This window comes from Anopheles coustani, chromosome 3, assembly GCF_943734705.1.
Source record: "Anopheles coustani chromosome 3, idAnoCousDA_361_x.2, whole genome shotgun sequence".
Taxonomy (NCBI): Eukaryota; Metazoa; Arthropoda; class Insecta; order Diptera; family Culicidae; genus Anopheles; species Anopheles coustani.
In genome coordinates, this window is record NC_071288.1 from 27245229 (window position 1) to 27268566 (window position 23338).

General features: G+C 48.0%; 6 protein-coding genes across 6 annotated transcripts in view; all 6 read left to right on the forward strand.

The window, feature by feature from the left end:
- LOC131258477 (serine-rich adhesin for platelets) overlaps window positions 1–7516 on the forward strand; it is a 64565-nt gene extending 57049 nt beyond the window's left edge. The window contains exons 4-7 of the mRNA XM_058259803.1: window positions 679–889; window positions 959–2218; window positions 2295–2480; window positions 2548–7516. Coding sequence (XP_058115786.1) covers window positions 838–889; window positions 959–2218; window positions 2295–2480; window positions 2548–6419 — 5370 coding nt within the window. The 5' untranslated portion in view covers window positions 679–837 and the 3' untranslated portion in view covers window positions 6420–7516. The remainder of the gene's footprint in view (window positions 1–678; window positions 890–958; window positions 2219–2294; window positions 2481–2547) is intronic.
- A 1008-nt stretch (window positions 7517–8524) lies between these two features.
- Window positions 8525–10109, forward strand: LOC131259269 (putative serine protease K12H4.7). The gene is made up of 2 exons (XM_058260721.1): window positions 8525–8955; window positions 9020–10109. Exons 1-2 carry the CDS (start codon window positions 8525–8527, stop codon window positions 10107–10109), a joined length of 1521 nt encoding a protein of 506 aa, XP_058116704.1.
- Window positions 10110–11644: 1535 nt separating this feature from the next.
- On the forward strand, window positions 11645–13231 carry LOC131259277 (putative serine protease K12H4.7). Its single transcript, XM_058260730.1, has 2 exons — window positions 11645–12075; window positions 12136–13231. Exons 1-2 carry the CDS (start codon window positions 11645–11647, stop codon window positions 13229–13231), a joined length of 1527 nt encoding a protein of 508 aa, XP_058116713.1.
- A 2175-nt stretch (window positions 13232–15406) lies between these two features.
- On the forward strand, window positions 15407–16994 carry LOC131259425 (putative serine protease K12H4.7). The gene is made up of 2 exons (XM_058260921.1): window positions 15407–15837; window positions 15899–16994. Exons 1-2 carry the CDS (start codon window positions 15407–15409, stop codon window positions 16992–16994), a joined length of 1527 nt encoding a protein of 508 aa, XP_058116904.1.
- Window positions 16995–18498: 1504 nt separating this feature from the next.
- On the forward strand, window positions 18499–20086 carry LOC131259427 (putative serine protease K12H4.7). The gene is made up of 2 exons (XM_058260923.1): window positions 18499–18929; window positions 18991–20086. The coding sequence occupies exons 1-2, from the start codon at window positions 18499–18501 to the stop codon at window positions 20084–20086; spliced, it is 1527 nt and encodes a 508-aa protein (XP_058116906.1).
- A 1376-nt stretch (window positions 20087–21462) lies between these two features.
- On the forward strand, window positions 21463–23050 carry LOC131259202 (putative serine protease K12H4.7). Its single transcript, XM_058260641.1, has 2 exons — window positions 21463–21893; window positions 21955–23050. Exons 1-2 carry the CDS (start codon window positions 21463–21465, stop codon window positions 23048–23050), a joined length of 1527 nt encoding a protein of 508 aa, XP_058116624.1.
- Window positions 23051–23338: the final 288 nt, after the last annotated feature.

Below are 23338 nucleotides of genomic sequence, written 5' to 3' on the forward strand. Positions count from 1 at the left end.
TCTGTCCAGGACAGGAGTTTATGATGTGTCTATTAAATAATATCCTGTCCGAATAGCCAATCCAACCGGCTCGTTCCTACCATGGCTGCATGGGGACGTTCCGGGCACGACAAATGGCGCCGTAAGACTTCTAATGTTTTTATCTACGCTTTTCAACAAGCTGAACAAACGACAAAGCAGCTTCTGAGATGCTCACGATCGAGTTTTGTCTCTGCTTTTCGCTCGCACGCCCAACCGGGCCAAGTATATGTCCCGAACACGTGACTTGGCCCCTCGAGTTGGCAATTAATAATTGCAAAGCGGGAAAAAACAATCACCAATAAGATTTCCAATGCAGTATGTATGTGTGCACCACCCCCCACGATGAGGAGGATGATCGAAGGGGAGAGGGCAGCGAGGGGCTGCAAGATGCAACTAAAATTTCCACATGCATTACCTACAATCGTTCTCACGGTAGCCCAAACACTCGAGCGCGATCGGGGCGAAATGATAAACGCGTGCGAGCACTTTAAAAGCATCCGCCAGCCAGTAAATTGTAAAGTGGGCGCCTTCCGTCAATATTTTTAAGCAGTTTTTGTAACGTGTTTAAGCATGGCAAATAGCGGCTTGTTTGGAGATATGCAATAAAGTATAGCGATGTTAATAGATCGGTCTTTTCTTTTTTCTTTTCCATTGCAGAACTTTCTTCCAATAGAAACAGAAAGATAAATATGCGAAGGATTGTGATGCTGTAGAAAATCGTTTCCACGGCTACTCACAGCTCATTACGCTGACAACGCTTCGTTGTCCCTTCTAGTTTAAAATCGATCCAGATTGTGAAGCAAGCAAACGATCAAAATGAACGGACTATCCACGCTCAACAGACTGTTAGGAAAAAGAAACAAAGATGGTAAGTGCAACCATGTCCACCGTAAAGCCAACTTCCTTTTAACCTAAACCAACGAATGTGTCTTTCCAGTTTCCAAATCTACATCGAACCTCAGTCGGTCCACCACAAACCTGGACACCCCTAGTCACTACAACAATAGAATCATACAGCTGCCGGTGGTACCGAACACGCCGTTCGAGCAGACGTTCCGCGTGACGGTGCTGCTGCCCCGGGATCAGCTGTACGTGGCGCGGGTCGGTGCCAAAACGAAGCTCTCCACCCTGCTCGAGATGGTGTGCAGCGACAAGCTGCTCGACGCCCCGAAGTACCTGTTTCGCCATCCGGTCGACTTTCAGCAGGGCTTCGAGCTGGACATGAACATCGGCGAGGTCGGGCTGAGCGAAATCCGGTTGATGTCGCGCAAGGAGCTGGAAACGCTGCGCAACAGTGACTACCGGCTGAGCACGAGCGACATCTTCCGGATGCACCAGAAGAGTGCCCGTGAGTCATCGGGAGGAGGTGGCGGTGGCGGTGGTGGTGGCGGCGGGGGTGGTGGTGCGTCTGTTACCTCCTCCGAGTTGAGTCGTACTTCGAAGCTGGTCTTGAAGACGACCTCACCGTACAGCTCCACCAATTCGCTCAACTCGATGGATTCGTCCGGGGTGAGCTCGAGCTCTCGCGGTGCGCCTACATCCAACGGGCATGGAGGCAATGGCCACCATCATCCTATGGGGCCTCCGGTAGCGCCGACGCGCAAAAAGCGTCTCGCACCTCGGCCACCGAGCCAGAACTCGATACCGGAGACACGCGTACCACCGCACAACAACACGAACGGGGAGAAACCACCGGGTCCGGAAGATCACCTTTTCAAAGAACCCCAGTTACCTCCGTACTCCCGGCAAAACTTTCACGTTTCCACACCCAATCTGTACGATCGCGAGCTGAAATCGGTTGACATTATGAACAACAACAACAACAACAACAACCACAGCACCAACAATAACGTGCCAAACCCAAAGGCCACCAATGGCGATCGGAATGGATATGCCGTGGAAGCTAACAACAACAACCCTGTGCACGCTGGTGAGCTACAGGAGGAGGAGGATCGGAAAAACCTCATCAACACTAAAACGTCCTACAGCACGCTGAAGAACCGGCCGACGTCAATGTACATCATTCGTGAGCCCGACCCGACGGCAACACTGCAGCGGTCGAGTGAGAATGGCGGTAGCATGATGGACATCCACCATCAGCATTCCCGTGCCTCTTCCAGCTGCTCGGATGCGAAGGATCCGCGCGATTTTCACGACATGCCCGAACCAACGCCAAGGAAGCGCTTGAACTCTAGTGGTAAGGCGAATTAAAAATTACATTTCACCCGTCGCGACCTAATATGTTAACGGATATTGTTTTTATTTTCGGTTAGCGAAAAAATCTAAGGCACCAGCACCACCGCCGAGGGCGAAAACAACCACCATCACACCCGTACCGACGCCTTCGCCTCGGGCCCTGACCCGCTCCACGTTAGATCTGCTGCGTGATAACGATGCCGGCATCTCCGAGACGGATTCCAACTTTAGCAGCGAACCTGACGATACGCAACGGAACAGAGGTAAGAGGTGTAGGATGATTGGAATGTGCATGTATTTGAAGTATAACCTTTCCATTCTACTTTCCAGAATCGCGACTGAATGCCGTCAACGGTAGTGTCCATCGTGCGCCATCGTCCGCACACCAAAATGTATCGAAGGTGATGCTGAACGTAGACAATCCACTGCACGATCCCGTCGTAACCTCGACGACACCGGATGTTGCTGGCGAACGGAAGCATCAGAAGACCGGTTCGACTTCGTCGTCCGTTTCGATCAAAATCATCGGCCAAACAGCGGCCAGCACAGAGCAACAACAAAGGGAGTCAAACATGGTATCCACTCCAACGCCAATCGTGTCGAAGGTGCAGATTGGAGGTGGCAGCCCGGCCGCCCAGAAGGTGCCAGCATCGCCCGCCTCTCCCGGTGACAACAGTTCGGACGAGGAAATCAAAATCTATAACATCGAGTCCGGGAAGGCGGTTGTTAAGAAAAAGGCCACGGATCAGTCGTCGGAGGAAAAGATCAAGCTAACAGCCACGACTAACGGGGCAAACAGCATCGTTCAGGTGCCCACGCGCCCAGTGCAGCAAGCAGAAAAGCAAGGACCGATCGATACGCAGCTGGATAGCAATGGGCAACAGGAAGAGGAACAGTGGACCTATAAGCTTCCCGCCCCGCCAACATTCGCCGACGCCTCGATCAAGTCGAGCGATTACGACGAACGGGGCCAGTTTTACCGGCCGGCGTCAACCTTCGTCGACAATACGACACTGCGCAGCGACATGCTTACGGTCGTGTCGGACGAAATGACGGAGCGCATCGAACCGTTCATCCAGGAGCGTCTGCAGACAATGCTGGACCTGGTGGAGGGCCGTCCGGAAGGCACACCAGCGGGCGCATTCTACACCAAGCCGCAGGTTCGCGTCGGTAGAGAGAGCCCCGAACCGGCTCAGGAAGTGGGTGGCGGTCACGTCAGCTCAGATGTGGAGGATGGGTACCGTGTCGGGGCCAATGAGGTGGGTAGCACGCAGGAAGCGCGTGACGTTTGGCTACAGACGCTCGAGAAACGGCGCGAGAAGATTATCGAGAGTGAGTTGGCGACCTTGAGCGAATCGATCAGCGGGAAGAATGCCACGACCACAACTTCCACCTCCACCACCACAACCACTTCGGGACATAAGGTGGAAAGTCGTCAGGAATCGGTCACGGATCGGAAGGGCAACGTTATGAGCGAACTGAATCAACTCCTGCGAGATGGGGTCGAGTTGAGCCGCACGGAGGAAAAGGAGATTGCCGTTGCGAATCGGAGCAGTTTGGCCAACTTTAAGATTTCGACCTACAGCAGTACGGAGAACAAGGAAAACGTCATCACTACGAGCACTACGGTTGTTGAGAAGCGAGAACGTGAGTATCACCAACAAGAGGAGGTTAAGGAGCATGTTAGTGTGGCGCCGGCGATCGCAAAGAATGGCCACAATACCGAAGCAACTCTGCCGATCAGTGCAGCCGAAGAAGAAGTGGTAGAAGAGGTTGGAGTGATCGTACGTCGTAAAATTTCCGTCGATTCGATCGTCCGTAAACCGCACTCTTCCCTCACGCAGAGCAGCGACGAGGACGACCAATCAGTGGCACTCCGGTCCAACGGTAGCGGGGCTTACCAGTCTGGGGCGAATGCGAAGAAGGAGCTCGCACCGGTCAAACGGCGCAGCCTTACCATGCTCAACAAAAGCCCGCGCGGAATCAATCGGTCCGATTCGTTCCATTCGACTCGATCGGACTATATTGCATCGTTGAATTCACCGGCCCAGGCGGTGACCACCTCCTCCACCAAGCTACAGCTCACCCCCAGAAGCACCTCGTACATTTCACTGATCGGGGCACAGCGTTGGGAGAACCGCGGGCTAGCCTCAGCTAGCAATGGACTTTCCGGTGCGCCCACCATCAACCGGCGCATGTCGACCAGTGAGCTGAGCATCTCCGATTCGCCCTCGCTCCAGAGCTTGGAGGTGATCAAAAACATTCTAAACACGTCACGCAAAAACAGTATGAACAATCTACACCAAGTGGGTGCGTCATCGGAGCAGCGTGGCGGCGCTTCTTCCTCCAGCGAAGAAATCGCGCTCCCCTCAATGGCCGCTATTAAGCGAAACAGTTTTACAGATATTTCAACGCTGGCCCAGCTGAACGCGGGCAAGGGGCAGATGCCGGGTACCGGTGTGACGTCCGGTAGCGTACGGAAGGACAGCATCGAGGAAGCCAAGGTTGAGCAGGAACCGGAACAGGAAGAAGTGTTGAAAGTGGCACAGGATATCAAACCGCACGTCGACGTTGTCGTGAAGGTGGAACAAACGAAAAAGGAAGTGCTGGTGGAAAAGCGTACGGAGAAGATTCTTGTGGATGAACTTCCTAAAAAGGAAAAGTTGGTCGAGTTGGAAGTTACCGAGAAGAAGGAGCAGAAGCCGGTGGAATTGAAAAAGGAGGAGGAAGTATCCGCCGCGATCGACATGAATCTAGCCAGCGAGTCGAAAAGTGACGATGAAAAGTTGCAAAATAAGCAGCAACAAGAACATCACCATCACCACCAGCACCAGCAACAACAGCAGCATGTCGTGGCCACCGGTAAGGAACCACAAACGACGGTCGTAAACATTACGACCAACAGTACGGTAGTGAGCAGTAGCAATACCGTCGATACGAGCACAACCGGTGCCGTAACATCGGTCAACGAATCGGACACGAAGAAGTGGACCTACCAGGGTCCACCGACAATAAGCTTTGCCACCTGGAACGAGCGACCAAAGATCGACGTGTCGATCAAGTCGGATCGTGACTACCGCTTCGGGGGAAGTTCGACGCTTCCCCGTGGCTTCCGTAATGTGAACAATGTAAGCAGCACCAAAATAAGCATCGGTCCGGGTGGAACCACCACCTCTACCACGACCACCACCAGTACGAGCGAAACTTCCGCCGGGTTCGCTCGACGAACGATCCATGAGGTCGACCAGCAGCAGCAACCCTCCGGGCAGGAGATTGTTGCCCCCAATGTGCCATTGCCAGCGTCGCAGCAGGAACGTCGCCAGCAGGAACCTCCGGCGGTCGTGAAGCTTCCCGCAACGCCAGCAAAGCCCGCTGTAGCAGCCACCGTGACTACTACTCCCCCCGGTGAACGATTGCCGATCGTGCGTGCCGTAGAGTACAAGAAGAACGTTACCCCACGCCAGCAGCCACCGCCGCCGGTGGAACCAAAGCCTTCGTATTTCTACGAAACATTCTCGCGGAACGATTCCACTACCAGCTCCTCCGGTAGTAGCTCGATCGTTAGTATCAACGGAAATCCTCCGTCAAACGCCGCCGCCTCCACCAACACCACCACCACCGCCGCCACGGCTATAAGCCGACTTAGCTTTGGTCCCAAACCATCCACCATTCTGCAGCCAACCGTTCGTGGGTTCAAATCGCTCGACGAAAACACGGTATCCCGCCTGCGGCCCGTCTCGATGATCGACACAAGCACGCTGCGTAAAACTGTCGTACCGCTAGGGGCGGCACCTCCAACCGAGGATACGACGGCCCCGAACTCGTTGCCCTTTTCCCAGAACACGCTGCGTCGTACGGGGCTGAAGGATAGAATTTTGGCCAAGGAACAACCGTCCACCGATGCGACGGTGGTGCCACAGCAGACGCAAACAATAGCTGCTGTCAAGCTGAACGGTCTCGGTACGGCCGCACCCGTTCCGGTGCCACCTCCCGTGAGACCCGCTTCGTTCGCTGCAGCGATTCCGCCTCCACCGGCTCCGGCCATGCCACCGGCAGTGGCCGCCAAAGCGACACAGCCCGTCGTGCGCGGTGCGATCGTAAAGAAGTCGCCAAGCACCACCACCAGCCCGGCCATCGACCCCCGTACGGCATTGCTCGATGCCATTCGGAACTTTAACAAGGATTCGCTGAAGAAGGACTGAACGTTTGAGAATTCAGGTCAGCTATGGGTAGGGAGAAAAGAAAATGAAAGTACGAACGCTAAGCATATGCGTAGGACCAAAGGAGTGTTGTAGCATAAAGGCTCAAATGTGTTAGATAGGTTGAACATGTAATATTCTTTAAATATTCATACTTTTTTTTTCGTTGGGAGGTGTTTTCCTTTGCTGTATTTCTACTCAAATTTTAAGAATTTTCCAATGGCCAGGTGTCGTTCTTGTGCTCGCGCACGGAATTGGATAAATGTATTTTTTCTTCTTTCCCTTTCTAATCCGCAGTTGAATGCTGTGGGCTTTGTACCATTGCTTTTTCCCGTTTCGTTTAAGTTTGTTGTAATTTGTAGTCATTACAAGCAGGTACACCACCTTATACACCATTAGTTTCTAGTGCAGAAGTGAAACCGTTCGTCTGTAGTCACCCCACCCTTATCTATTAACTGCTTTATCGTGCCTCTACTGTCACGGCTACACTGCAAAGAACCGTACGAACCGAACCGTTTCTGGTTGAAACCTGGGTTCTACGTTTGCGCCAACCATTGGCGTTCCATATATGTAGAACGTTGGAAAAAAGGATAACGTTTGCACAACACATATCACCCATTCATCCTGTGCTTAAGGATGGTTTTTCCATTAATTCTAATAATTCTTACTTCTTCAACATAGTCACACACCAATCACATCGGTTCTGATGCGAAAAAGGAAACATAGATGTTCACACGACGCAACAGGTACTAGGCAAGCAGGGACTCTAATACGAGCACATAATTTAGATTAGCGAATCCGTATAGTAGTCATTAGACTGGACATAATTCGTATGGGGTTGTTTAGCAGTTGGAATGGTTTTGTTTCATACTAATAATATTTTATCTATCGCCGTCAGGAATATGCACTCGTACCTACGATAGTAATCGGGTGGATGTAATCCATTCCATAATTTCAAAAGGCCTAGAAGGGATATGAAATCGTGAGCTGTTGTATAATTCCGAACTGTATTTTTTACCGCGCAAGTGTCTTATACAGTCTTGTAGCGTAGGATAAGAATGAAATAAAATGGAAGATATTACAAATTTACTAATAAAAATCAATTGTGCTTTACTTATTTAATTATCCGGATAATCATATCTCTACAAATAACGAAAAATCCCTTTTTCTTTTTACTCGATTCCTGAAGGTATGTGATACGCAGTGCACGTTGCATGGAACTTTTCAATTTACCGGTTTTCGAAATTGATTTAACATTACGATTTATGAATCACTACTCGTGTTCTCTCTCATTGCTAATATATTTTAAAATTAAATGCATACTTTAATTGTTCAAACTGAGTGCAGTTGAAAATAAAACCGTGTTACCTATCGGTTATAAATTAGGCAGGTTGTTATATACGCGTAACGGTAATTTTTCTGACCAAAAAACAATCCGGAAGTCCTTTAGACATTCAATGCTTCTGTTGTATTGTATTGTCTGGCCTAAGTAGCCATGACAACTTGGAATTAACTTAAATGTTTGGTGCAATCAAAACATGTGGTGCTTATTGCTAAGATCAAGCAGAAATTGTATTTAAAAAAAAAACCCAAAGTCCTTCCTATAACATCCTAAAAATCATTTCCTATAACTACGCAACATGAAAAAAGCTGTGCTTGTTATCACATCTGTACCTAGTGAGTAATCGTGAGTCCCAGACGACGAAAGCAATTGGGAACTTCCAACTGAAAACGTTTCTTAGTCACACAGTTATACCTAATGTTATCTACCACCTAGTTCAGAGGCTCGATCTTTTGTTTCCTCAACGTTGAAAGCAACCGAAAACCTATCGCGAATGTGATGATTCGCGTTTTAATCCGAGCGGATAGCTTCCGAGCGATACATTGCGGCCATCAGCTGGGGAAACGTCTACCGATAGAAAGTCTCATTCATGTCATTATTGTTTTATTTTTAAGGGGGCCGATAGCAAAGCTACTTCGAATTTGATAAGGATTACGTCCTACGGTTATGACCATACGATAAAGTAGGAAGGCGAGTTATTATTTAACGACTGTGTGACTACTCGGGCCACGTTTAGTGGGTAATCGAATATCCGTCCGTAAACAGGATGAAGTTTGTAACTACTGCCGGTCAAAAGGCGGCAGCTGTGCTGCTGCTGGCCATGATCGTTGTTGTCGCTGGCAAGTCGGTCGATAAGATCCGTCGCCCGTTCCCAGGTATCGAGCGAATAGGAAGTCGTCTCGATACGGTTCGACCGCCTAAGGGATACGTTTCGCAGAACCCGCGTACGGTCGAGGGTCGTTTCACGTCCCGCAGAAACCACTTCGACCCGCAAGACCGCAACACCTTCGAATTTACCTACCTGACAAACGACGAGTACTACCGCGAGGGAGGTCCACTGTTCCTTGTCGTTGGAGGATTCTACGCGGTCAATCCATTCTTCATAGAAGGCACCCACTTCAGCGATATTGCTGCCCAGCATGGTGCTATGTTGGCGACCTTTGAGCATCGTTACTATGGAAACAGTATCCCAGTGGAGTAAATAAACGGAAAGTTGAGATCCACATGGATGAAGTTTTAACGCATTTTTGCATTGTTGCAGAGATTATTCGACGGAGAATCTTCGATTCCTGCGCACGGAGCAGGTCCTGTTCGATTTGATCGAGCTTGTTGACTTCCTAAAACGCGAGGTTATGAACGATCCGAATGCGCGAGTTATCCTTCACGGTGCAGCTCAAGGCGGCACTCTCGCCTCGTGGGCTCGTCAACGCTTCCCGAACATCATTGATGGTGCGTGGGCCTCGAGCTCCCCGGTGCGTGCCACTGTCGATTTCCCCGAGTTCGCCGAAGACATCGGAAACATTATCCGCGAGAAGGGGAGCGATCAGTGCTACAACCGCATCTTCCAGGCATTCCACACGGCACAGAACCTACTTGATGCCGGCCTTGGCGATAGAATTTCGGAGATGTTCAACACTTGCGACCCGGTGAACATTGAGGACACGCTAGAGGTGGAACTGTTCTTCTACGCCATGATGATTTCGCTAGAGTCGGCCATGATGGATGAAGGGGACTATGATAATATTGGCCGTGTGTGCGATCGGCTTACCAGCGACGAGTTCAGCACTGGATTGGATGCCTTGTCCGCTTTTCTGCTCGATCGTTACGCCGATGTGCGTGAGTGCTTCGATCTGTCGTTCGAGAATTTTGTCCGCTACCTGACGGATGTCGATATCGACAGTGAAGCGAACCAGGAGCTAGGTCTGCGCAAGTCTGCCTACCAAACATGCACCGAGTTCGGTGCGTTCCCGATCACCACGTCGCCGGATCAGCCCTTCGGAAACCGTGTCACGTACGACCTCTTCTTGGCCGAGTGCCAGGTGGCATTCGGAGAATTCCTCACTGAGCAGGTGGTCTATGAGGGTGTGCGCCTTACAAATCTCCACTACGGAGCGGACGATCCTCGCACCACCAACGTGCTGTTCACCAACGGTGCGCTGGACCCATTGCGCCATGTCTCTATCACCTCGTATCAGAACTTGCTGGCGAACGCTCGCGTCACGCCGAGGGAGTTCACCGCAGCGGATGTTTTTCCGATCAATGACTTCGACTCAGAGGAGCTCCTCCAGACCAAGCGTATGGCCGAACAGTATATCTCGACATGGCTCGGATCACCGATCAGCCCTTTCTAGGATCAGCTGGTACAGAATGTAACAAAGCAGAGTATATTTAATAGAACTCCTGCTTGATTACCAAAATGAACGATAATTACACATATATCATAAAGAATTGAAATATATTTTACGAAAGCACTAAACAACCCATTCTTTCGTAACATTGAAAAGTGAATGTTCAATCCGCGTAGCGCATTGTCCACATTCGATTCCGGATCGTTAAATAAAATTTCCGGTGCGTTAAATCATTCAACGATTCGTTCAACGTATAAAGCAATTTGTTAAACCAGTTTAGCGTTTAGCTGAATAATCCATTTAAGCAAGGGTGCAATTGGTCTAAAAAGTTTACCTCCATTTGAAGCTGAGCTTTCTTATCCTTCAGTATGTTTCTTTTACCGAAAATGAATTGAATTAATTCTAAAAACCTTTAACGGGCTATAGATTGTCCGTCCACACTTGAACCAGCTTAGTTCGATAAAAAAATGCGTCCACAATTGAACCAGCTCATTTCGATCAAAACTTTTTCGTCTAAGACCGGTTGGAACTGGATTTGTACAAATGTACCAATCGGTACATAAAAATGTGAATGCAACTTTAGGTATGTATTACACATTGCATTAGACACACATAGGCAAGTATCTTATGGGTTAAACTTAACTTAACTTATTAACTTATTATTAAAAACTTCTTTTAACAATATTCAATCAAGGTGCAAATGTAAGTTTTAATAAGGAAAATTTCTAAGACGGATGCTTGGTACTTAAATGAGAAATCTCCAAACGACAAACGTTGACATTTTTTATTTTTAGCAAAAAATTCGAACAAGACAGTTTTGTCATAGCTATTGTTGAGGTGTTAGCATAACCAAAATTTTTTAAATTTCTTTATTTAAAACCGATTTTTATGAAGTGGGAAAGAGCACTTTCTATAAAACACATTTTTTTCTCAATAAAATAGAAATGATAAAAATCGATTAAACAACTCCTTAGTTTGAAATAAGATGTTTACAGACTTGTAAGATATTTACAGACCAAATGGCCCATCAAGTATAAAAAAAACACGTACACCCAGGAGCCGAAAGCCTAAACAAAATTTCCAAATTTAGCCATTTCATATCCAATCGGCTACTGATAACGTTATCTACCATCCGGTCCTGTCGAGAATCTTTAATTACCGACAAGCTATTGATGATGATATTTCGCGTTTTAATCCGATCGGAAAGCTTCCGCGTGATTTCGTGAGGCCACCGGTGGGCGGAGTGTCTGCTGGCTTCGCGTATTAATCATGTTTGTTGTGTTGTTTTTTATGGAACCGGGATCACATGCAACAGTCAACAACTGGCTGAGCCTATCGGGGGCTTACAAAATACTCTTAGTGTGTCATGATTTAGCGGTTTTTTCTTAGCCTATTCGTTTTCGATAAGGATTACGTCCTTCAGTTATGGCTTGGCACATGACAGGGTTGCGTTGTGGAATTCCGCACACAGTATATAACGGCTGTGTGCCCGCTTGGGAATCGTTTAGTAGTTAATCGGATAGTTACTCGTGAACAGGATGAAGTTTGGAAGCTCCACCGGCCTGAAGGCGGCAGCTGTGCTGCTGCTGGCCATGATCGTCGTTGCCGCTGGCAAGTCGGTCGATAAGATCCGTCGCCCGTTCCCAGGCATCGAGCGGATGGGAAGTCTTCTCGATACGGTTCGCCCTCCGAAAGGATACGTCTCACAGAACCCGCGTACCGTTGAGGGCCGCTTCACGTCCCGCAGAAACCACTTTGATCCGCAAGACCGTAACACGTTCGAGTTTACCTACCTGACGAACGACGAATACTACCGCGAGGGAGGTCCGCTGTTCCTGGTCGTCGGTGGTTTTTACGCGGTCAATCCATTCTTTATCGAGGGGCTCTACTTCCGAGACATTGCCGCCCAGCATGGTGCTATGTTGGCAACCTTTGAGCATCGTTACTATGGAAACAGCATCCCAGTGGAGTGAGTATAGCTTAAGGGAGGTTTCCGATAGATGAGTGTTACATGTTTTTACTTTCTCAGGGACTATTCGACGGAGAATCTACGTTTCCTGCGCACGGAGCAGGTTCTGTTCGATCTGATCGAGCTTGTTGACTTCCTGAAGCGCGAGGTCATGAACGACCCGAATGCACGCGTCATCCTTCACGGTGTAGCTCAAGCCGGTAGTCTCGCCTCGTGGGCTCGCCAGCGCTTCCCGAACATCATTGATGGTGCGTGGGTCTCGAGCGCCCCGGTGCGTGCCACTGGCGCCTTCCCCGAGTACGCCGAGGACTTCGGAGAAATTATCCGTGAGAAGGCGAGCGACCAGTGCTACGACCGCATCTCGCAGGCGTTCAACGGGGCACAGCATGCACTAGATTCCGGACGCACCGACAGACTTTCCGAGCTGTTCAACACTTGCGAGCCGTTGAGTCTGGATAACCCGTTGGAGGTGGAACTGTTCTTCTTTGCCATGATGATTTCGCTAGAGACGGCTATGGTGGCTGAAGGGGACATTGATAATATTGGCCGTGTGTGCGATCGACTTACCAGCGACGAGTTCAGCACTGGATTGGAGGCCTTGTCCGTCTTCCTACTGAATCGCTACGCCGATGTGCGCGAGTGCTTCGATCTGTCGTTCGAGACTTTTGTCCGCTACCTGACGGATGTCGATATCGACAGTGAAGCAAACCGGCAACTCGGTTTGCGTCAAACCGCCTACCAAACATGCACCGAGTTCGGTGCGTTCCCGACTACCAACTCGCCGAATCAGCCCTTCGGTAACCGTGTCACGTACGACCTCTTCCTGGCCGAGTGCCAGGCGGCATTCGGAGAATTCATCACCAAGGAGTTGGTCTATGAGGCTGTACGCATAACTAACCTTCACTACGGAGGGGACGATCCTCGCTCCACCAACGTGCTGTTCACCAACGGTGCTCTGGATCCGCTGCGCCATGTATCCATCACCTACTACCAGAACTTGCTGTCGAACGCTCGCGTCACGCCGAGGGAGTTCACGGCGGCAGATATCGTGTCAATCCGCGATTCCGACTCAGAGGAGCTCCTCGAGACCAAGCTAATGATCGCGCAGTACATCTCGACCTGGCTCGGACCGTCGATTAATCCCATACGGAAGTAGAAAGCATCAAACCCTAGCCTACATATTAACTAAGTATTTTCCAAAATTTTTCAGTTATTATAAACGAAATAAAAAAATATAATTTACGAAAACCAAACAATTTAATTGGTTCTTTGAAGTATATTTCGGTTTATTCACGACATGTAGATACTTTTGAACGTTTGCATATTTCCCTAGCTAAATGTAGAAAATTCACTTTACAATCCTATCGATAGCGACCAATTCAAGATTGTCGGTGATGCCAGTATATGCCATTCTCAATGCTTTCACTTCTTGTTATACGAATTTCTGAACAAGTTGCCATTTACCAATGTAATTTATTAACACAGGAATTTGGCAAGTTGCATATATATATATGTAGATATTTCTAGACCGACCAATCCTGATCATTTTATCAGCTGTTGCTGTTAGACAGTTTGCTGTGAATAGGAGGTCTTTAACAAACACTGTAAATTGTCGCACAGAATACATTATTCAAGATCAATAAACAAAGTGGTCGCAGCATACCACGTAACGAGCCAGAAAGCGCTCACTAGTAATTTACTAACGGTTTCTTCAAAACACCTCAGCTCGAACCAAAAACTCCTCATTTTTGTATGGGCCAAGGCCGGCTGAAACAAAATTAACAGATTTTTCGAGCAATGGAGCAGTTTTTCGAGCAGAATTGCTGTTTCCAGCAACTAATTTTATTTCAGCCCGCTTCGGCCCATGCAAAAATGAGGTGTTTTTTTGTTCGCGCTGAGGAGTTTTAAGCGAAACCGTAAGGAAATGTGTAGCGGGCGTGGGAATATTTTTGATAGTTGGTTTGAATTTTGTTTACCTCATACGAGCAGCCAGGAAAGTGGGATAAAACTGCAAATCAGCTATGTTTCATCAACAGAGCAACCAGAGGCCTTCGGTATATGTTCTGGAGGAAGCCTGCGCGTGGGGAAGACCATCACACTTAATTTCACTAATCATATCCCATGTGACCAACAGGATCCATATTCCATGTGTTCCAGAATAGTCAATTACCTACTTCTTTAAAAAATTTTTGGAAAGATCTACCACACACTACAAGTATGGTTGTAAACACTTTTAAAACCAACTATCACAACAATGGCGGAGCAAAACACTGCTTTGACCCGAAATAACAAATAACACATATGTGCCGTACTGTATGCCCGGTTATCCATGAAATTAGAGTGTCCGGTAACCAGTCAGCGAACATTTTTTATTAATCGGAAATAAACGGATAATCGACATTGTAGTGTAAAATGTTATTTTAGTCAATAGATTCGCTTTAGTAGATAGCCCCCTTTTTACAATAAACACACTGTTACGGCTTGCATACATTTCGGGGTAAACAAATACGGCGTACGTTTTTGGTTGGCGAATCGGTAATTTGACTTCCGGAATTGGACTTCTGGACTATGCGTACGTTAGTGTGTCTTTGTGTTTCTGAATAACTTTTCCTAAATAACTTAATCCTTTTAGCCCTTTACAGACACAAAAAAGGCATGATGGTCTGTCAGTAAAACGTTGGAAGGACTCAGTATGAAGCATTGTACATCGGATTAAATTAGGTATAGTGAAATCTATACGCTAAATCCTGGCAGAAATTTAATAATACAAGTAATGGGAACAGATACTTTAACCATCGAACTATTTTGTTTATTGCGCAAAGTTTAATCAATGTATTTACCCAGGTGTTTAGAGCAACTAAACACTTCCAGTTTTAAACGTTCCACCCGATCACAGATAACGTTATCTACCATCCGGTCTTGGTGAGGGCCTTAAGGCATTTTTACGACAATCGATGCAACCAAAAAGCTATATTCGATGGCGATGATTTAACACATTTTAATCCATACGGATAGCTTCCGTGTGATATCGTGCGGCCACTGGTGGGCGGAACGTCCCTAGTATGCTACACGTCAACCTCATGTGGATGGATTGGGATCACATGCAACAGTTACGGATTGACTGCTTCTATCGGCGGCGAACAACAACTTCTCGAAATGATTTAGCTGTTTTTTCATTGATAATTCGATTTCGATAAGGATTACGGCCTTCGGTTACGACTACCCAGGACAGCGGTAGGGTGGCATTCTGGAAGGGCCAGGAACTATTTAATGGCAGTGAGCCGGCTTGGAAAGCGTTTAGTAGTTTATTGGATAGTAACTCGTCAACAAGATGAAGTTTGTTAGCTCCGCTGGTTACAAGGCGGCAGCTGTGCTGCTGCTGGCCATCATCGTCGTTGCCGCTGGCAAGTCGGTCGATAAGGTCCGTCGTCCGTTCCCTGGTATCGAGCGGATGGGAAGTCTTCTGGATACGGTTCGCCCGCCGAAGGGATACGTCTCAAAGAGTCCGCGTGCGGTCGAGGGTCGCTTCACGTCCCGTGTTAACCACTTTGACCCGCAAGACCGTAACACGTTCGAGTTTACCTATCTGTACAACGACCAGTACTACCAAGAAGGAGGGCCACTGTTCCTGGTCGTCGGTGGACACTATTCGATCAATCCGTACTTCATGGATAACAGCCACTTCCGCGACATTGCCTCCCAGCATGGAGCCATGTTGGCGACCTTCGAGCACCGCTACTATGGAAACAGTATCCCAGTGGAGTGAGTATTACCTAGACAAAGCACCGAATATATCTGGTATAAAGGTAACATTGCTCTCTAGGGATTATTCGACGGAGAATCTACGTTTCCTGCGCACGGAGCAGGTCCTGTTCGATCTGATCGAGCTTGTTGACTTCTTGAAGCGCGAGGTCATGAACGACCCGAATGCGCGCGTCATCCTTCACGGTGTGGCTTACGCTGGTACTCTCGCCTCATGGGCTCGCCAGCGCTTCCCGAACATCATTGATGGTGCGTGGGCCTCGAGCTCCCCGGTTCGTGCCACTGTCAACTTCCCCGAGTTCGCCGAAGACATCGGAAACATTATCCGCGAGAAGGCGAGCGACCAGTGCTACAACCGCATCTTCCAGGCATTCCACACGGCACAGAACCTACTCGACGCCGGCGAGACGGAAATGGTCTCGGAGATGTTCAACACTTGCGACCCGGTGAACGTTGAGGACCCGCTAGAGGTGGAACTGTTCTTCTTTGCCATGATGGTCTCACTCGAATTGGCCATGGCGGAAGATTTTGACATTGAAAACATTGGCCGTGTGTGCGACCGGCTTACCAGTGACGAGTTTGATACCGGTTTGGAGGCCTTGTCCGCTTTCCTGCTCGATCGTTACGCCGAGGAACGCGAGTGCTTCGATCTGTCGTTCGAGAATTTCGTCCGCTACCTGACGGATGTCGATATCGATAGTGTTGCGAATACGGAGTTCGGTCTGCGACAGTCCACCTATCATGACTGCACCGAGTTCGGTCTCTTCCCCACCACCACGTCACCGGATCAGCCCTTCGGAAACCGTGTCACGTACGACCTCTTCCTGGCCGAGTGCCAGGCGGCATTCGGAGAATTCATCACCCAAGATTTGGTCTATGAGGCTGTCCGGCTGACGAACTTCCATTACGGAGCGGACGATCCTCGCACCACCAACGTGCTGTTCACCAATGGTGCTCTGGATCCTCTGCGCCATGTCTCCATCACCTCTTACCAGAACTTGCTGGCAAACGCTCGCGTTACCCCGAGGGAGTTCACCGGTGCGGATATTGTGTCTATCAGTGACTCCGACTCCGAGGAGCTCCTACAGACCAAGCGTATGGCCGAACAGTACATCTCGACATGGCTCGGATCGCCGATCAGTCCCTTCTGGAAGTAAGAGCTTGCGAATGCTTGACTATAAACTTCGCGGTGCGCTTTTAGATGTTTTCCCTCGTAATCATTGAATGGTATAAACAATTACAATAAATAGAAATGACATATATTTTATGAAATCCACAACACACAACTCGATGTTTACACGTTTTCGTTTAACCAAGATTCTCATCCTTGATAAAAGAGAATATATTTTATGTAATCGACGAAATACAACTTGACCTCTCGTGAGTTTGTCCTGAGGAATCTCTTCTTCTTCGCGGTTCGTGGCTACACCAATAGGGGTTTGCATCGACCCTCGTAGGGGTTTTTGGGCAGATATGCGCTTTACTCATTTTACCAATGATTATTATTTGCTTATATATAATTATATAAAAACTACTTTAATTATCGATAAGAATATCAAAAAGTACAGTGTGCCAATTCTGAGTGAGTGAGTGTGAATGGAGAGACAATTCTTTAATTCACTCAGGATGATTTGGCTCACTCCCAATGATCCAATTCTTTCTTGCGTTGAAGGAATCATCTCGTTTTTTGTGGTGCATTGATCATGCACTGCACCCATGCAGAACAAGGGTCTCTTTATTCTTCGCACCTTTTTAGGCTTTATTGTGCCACTATTCTTGTTTGTAAGTCAAGCCATTCTGAGCGAACCAAATATTTCCGAATCACTTTAATTACAAATGAGTCAGAATAAACCTTGTTGAAGAATAGAATAATTTCACTCATCGGTAAGAATTGACTCACTTACTCATTCTAACTCAGTTAGGACATCACTTATTTTAATTATCACGTTGATTATCGGTCTGATTGATGTTATCAACGATCACCAACGCGTTACAACTACCATTGCGCTGTCTGGTACTGAAGAGATAATGATGAATCCGTTAACACTTTTACATTGCTTTGGAACTTTGTGATAATGCTTTTTAATAGCCTTTTTAAGACGCTATAACTGTTCTTTTTAAAACACTACAATTTCTCTATTTTTGAAGATTTTTTAAATCTGTAAAATGGCTTCTTTTAAGTATATTTGTTGACTATATTAAGCGTTGTAAATTTGTTGATGCACCTTTTCACCATTCAGCTAGATTGGTGTAAAGCAAAAAAACAACAAATTTGAAATGTTCACAATCTTTCACAGGAAGTAATAATTAGCATGTGATTTTAATCCTTCCTAACCAACATTGATAACGTTATCTTTCATTCGGTACTGGTCAGGATTTCAAGGCATCGTTTATGATAATCGGTGCAACGAAAAAGCAACGTTTGATGGTGATGATTTAACACATTTCAATCCACACGGATAGCTTCCGAGTGATATGGTGCCACGGCAAGTGTATTTCGAAATGCTTCTTTCTTCGATGATTAAATTTTGATAAGGATCTTTTCGATAATGACCTGCCGCACTACAGTGTTGTGTTTTGGGAAGTCTGGATACTATTTAATGGTGGTGCGCTCGCTTAGAAAGCGTTTAGTAGTTAATAGGATATTTACACGTGAACAGGATGAAGTTTGCAAGCTCCACCGGCCTGAAGGCGGCAGCTGTGCTGTTGCTGGCCATGATCGTCGTTGCCGCTGGCAAGTCGGTCGATAAGATCCGTCGCCCGTTCCCAGGTATCGAGCGAATGGGAAGTCTTCTGGATACGGTTCGCCCGCCGAAGGGATACGTCTCGCAGAACCCGCGTATGGTCGAGGGTCGCTTCACGTCCCGCAGAAACCACTTTGATCCGCAAGACCGTAACACGTTCGATTTTACCTATCTGTACAACGACCAGTTCTACCGCGAGGGAGGCCCGCTGTTCCTGGTTCCTGGTGGACACTATTCGATCAATTCATTCTTCATGGAGAACGGTCATTTCCGTGATGTGGCTGTCATGCAGGGTGCCATGTTGGCGACCTTCGAACACCGCTACTATGGAAACAGTATCCCAGTGGAGTGAGTATTACCTAGACAAAGCACCAAATATATCAGGTATAAAGGTAACATTGCGCTCTAGGGATTATTCGACGGAGAATCTACGTTTCCTGCGCACGGAGCAGGTCCTGTTCGATCTGATCGAGCTTGTTGACTTCTTGAAGCGTGAGGTCATGAACGACCCGAATGCACGCGTCATCCTTCACGGTGTGGCTTACGCTGGTACTCTCGCTTCATGGGCTCGCCAGCGATTCCCGAACATCATTGATGGTGCGTGGGTCTCGAGCGCCCCGGTTCGTGCCACTGTCAACTTCCCCGAGTACTACGAGGACATTGGTAGCTTTATCCGTGAGAAGGCGAGCGACCAGTGTTACAACCGCATCTTCCAGGCTTTCCACACGGCACAGAACCTACTCGACGCCGGCGAGACGGAAATGGTCTCGGAGATGTTCAACACTTGCGACCCGGTGAACGTTGAGGACCCGCTGGAGGTGGAACTGTTCTTCTTTGCCATGATGGTCTCACTCGAATTGGCCATGGCGGAAGATCTTGACGTTGAAAACATTGGCCGTGTGTGCGACCGGCTTACCAGTGACGAGTTTGATACCGGTTTGGAGGCCTTGTCCGCTTTCCTGCTCGATCGTTATGCCGAGGAACGCGAGTGCTTCGATCTGTCGTTCGAGAATTTCGTCCGCTACCTGACGGATGTCGATATCGATAGTGTTGCGAATACGGAGTTCGGTCTGCGACAGTCCACCTATCATGACTGCACCGAGTTCGGTCTCTTCCCCACCACCACGTCACCGGATCAGCCCTTCGGAAACCGTGTCACGTACGACCTCTTCCTGGCCGAGTGCCAGGCGGCATTCGGAGAATTCATCACCCAGGATTTGGTCTATGAGGCTGTCCGACTGACGAACTTCCATTACGGAGCGGACGATCCTCGCACCACCAACGTGCTGTTCACCAACGGTGCTCTGGATCCGCTGCGCCATGTCTCCATCACCTCCTATCAGAACTTGCTGTCGAACGCTCGCGTTACGCCGAGGGAGTTCGCTGGAGTCGATATTCGATCCATCAGCGGCTTTGACTCAGAGGAACTCCTCGAGACCAAGCATATGGCCGAACAATATATCTCGAGTTGGCTCGGATCGCCGATCAGCCCCTTCTGGAAGTAGGAAGTGACGGACTTTTGACTATAAACTACGCGGTGTGCCGTTAGATGTTTTTCCGGGTCAAAAATTACGAATAGAGTTGACATATATTTTATGAAATCCACAAAACACAACTCGATGTTTACACGTTTTCGTTTAACCATGATTCTAATCATCGATGAAAGAGAATACATTAAATACAATCCACGAAATACAACTCAACTTCTTACGTTTCGTACTCAACTTCTTACGTTTGCGTTTAATTGATGGAAGTATATTCTAATCCTTGAACAGGTGGTTGCAAATAGCTTGTCCTGTGGAATCTCTTCTTGTTCGCGGTCCGTTGCTGCATCAATTTAGGTTTGTCGTATACCAATGATTATAATTTGCACATATTTATAGTCTATTTGTTGCGTTGATTATCGGTCTGATTGATGTTTTCAACGATCACCAACACGTTACAACTACCATTGCGCTATCGGGTACTGAGACGGCTATGTTGAATCCGTTAAGGCGTTCGTCTGGTAGTTCAAAAATCGTTTGAATTGTACTTTTAACAAATACTTCCTCTCGACTGCTGGAATTAGATTCTCTGATATTCGACAGCGTTAGCCGTTATGCTGCGGTATCTGGTGTGACAATCAGAATAGGCTTTTGTATGTCAATATGTGTATATTACGTAATATGAGTTGCTCCAACTTAACATCAATCTATTATTCAGGTTTATTTTTTACCCTTATTTCGTTCGCCAACACGTAGTAGGCGACAACTAATAATTTAGCTCATTTCGCATATTAAGGTGTGATGTTATATAAGCACATACTATCCTTTTTATATCTGGCATTAGATTTTTATCTAGTAGGACTGAATTGGAAAGATACGACGAAATTGTGTATTACTAGTAATCAATTTGGACTAAGCATAATGACTGTACACTTAGTAACTGGGATTGAACTTTTGTCACTAAGGGCTCGTTTGACAAACACACGATAGCATAATAGATAAAAAGAAGCAAAATTTTCGCAAACCATAATAATAATGCTCTCTCAGGAGCTGTAAATAATAAACAGCATGTGGTTTTAATCGTTCCTAACCAATATTGATAACGTTATCTTCAGGCTCAGGCCATCGTTTATGACAATCGGTGCAACGAAAAAGCAACGTTTGATGGTGATGATTTAACACATTTCAATCCACACGGATAGCTTCCGAGTGATATGGTGTTACGGCAAGTGTATTTCGGAATGCTTTCTTCGATGATTAAATTTTGATAAGGATCTTTTCGATAATGACCTGCCGCATTACAGGGCTGCGTTTTGGGAAGTCCGGATACTATTTAACGGTGGTGCGCCCGCTTAGAAAGCGTTTAGTAGTTAATCGGATATTTACTCGTGAACAGGATGAAGTTTGCAAGCTCCACCGGCCTGAAGGCGGCAGCTGTGCTGCTGCTGGCCATGATCGTCGTTGCCGCTGGCAAGTCGGTCGATAAGATCCGTCGCCCGTTCCCAGGTATCGAGCGGATGGGAAGTCTTCTCGATACGGTTCGCCCGCCTAAGGGATACGTTTCGCAGAACCCGCGTATGGTCGAGGGTCGCTTCACGTCCCGCAGAAACCACTTTGATCCGCAAGACCGTAACACGTTCGAGTTTACCTATCTGTACAACGACCAGTACTACCGCGAGGGAGGCCCGCTGTTCCTGGTTCCTGGTGGTCACTATTCGATCAATCCGTACTTCATGGAGAATAGCCACTTCCGTGATGTGGCTGCCCTGCAGGGTGCCATGTTGGCGACCTTCGAGCACCGCTACTATGGAAACAGTATCCCAGTGGAGTGAGTATTACCTAGACAATGCACCGAATATATCAGGTATTAAGGTAATATTGCTCTCTAGGGATTATTCGACGGAGAATCTACGTTTCCTGCGCACGGAGCAGGTCCTGTTCGATCTGATCGAGCTTGTTGACTTCTTGAAGCGTGAGGTGATGAACGACCCGAATGCACGCGTCATCCTTCACGGTGTGGCTTACGCTGGTACTCTCGCTTCATGGGCTCGCCAGCGCTTCCCGAACATCATTGATGGTGCATGGGCCTCGAGCGCCCCGGTACGTGCCACTGTCAACTTCCCCGAATTTTCCGAGGACATCGGTAGCTTTATCCGTGAGAAGGCGAGCGACCAGTGCTACAACCGCATCTTCCAGGCATTCCATACTGCACAGAACCTACTTGATGCAGGTCGCACCGACATGGTCTCGGAGATGTTCAACACTTGCGACCCGGTGAACGTTGAGGACCCGCTGGAGGTGGAACTGTTCTTCTTTGCCATGATGATTTCGCTCGAACTGGCCATGGCGGAAGATCTTGACGTTGAAAACATTGGCCGTGTGTGCGACCGGCTTACCAGTGACGAGTTTGATACCGGTTTGGAGGCCTTGTCCGCTTTCCTGCTCGATCGTTATGCCGAGGAACGCGAGTGCTTCGATCTGTCGTTCGAAAATTTCGTCCAGTACCTAACCGATGTCGATATCGATAGTGTTGCGAACCAGGAGTATGGTCTGCGACAGTCCACCTATCATGACTGCACCGAGTTCGGTCTCTTCCCCACCACCACGTCACCGGATCAGCCATTCGGTAACCGTGTCACGTACGACCTCTTCCTGGCCGAGTGTCAGGCGGCGTTCGGAGAATTCATCACCCAGGATTTGATCTATGAGGTTGTCCGACTGACGAACTTCCATTACGGAGCGGACGATCCTCGCACCACCAACGTGCTGTTCACCAACGGTGCTCTGGATCCGCTGCGCCATGTCTCCATCACCTTCTACCAGAACTTGCTGGCGAACGCTCGCGTTACGCCGCGGGAATTCACCGGAGTCGATATTCGTTCGATCAGCGGCTATGACTCAGAGGAGCTTCTCCAGACCAAGCATATGGCCGAACAATACATTACCACCTGGCTCGGATCGCCGATCAGTCCCTTCCGGAAGTAAGAAGTATAAAAAAATGATACTTCTTACAAAGTGATGAGCTTTCGGGCCACTCTCGATCATGATCGTTCGTAACATCAGGCAACCGCAGGTTAAACTCTTTCTACTTGTTTGCCAGCAGATTAAAACGTTCACAATAAATATTTACAACCTATGGTAACACCAAATCGTTATCAATGCTTCCGTTTTATTGAACCCACCACTCCTGTATCATTCCTAAGGAAGTCTTATGGAACCCATGTGTATGGTTTAGTGAGGCCTTCTGGTCATGTCGCCATTATCGCTGAACTT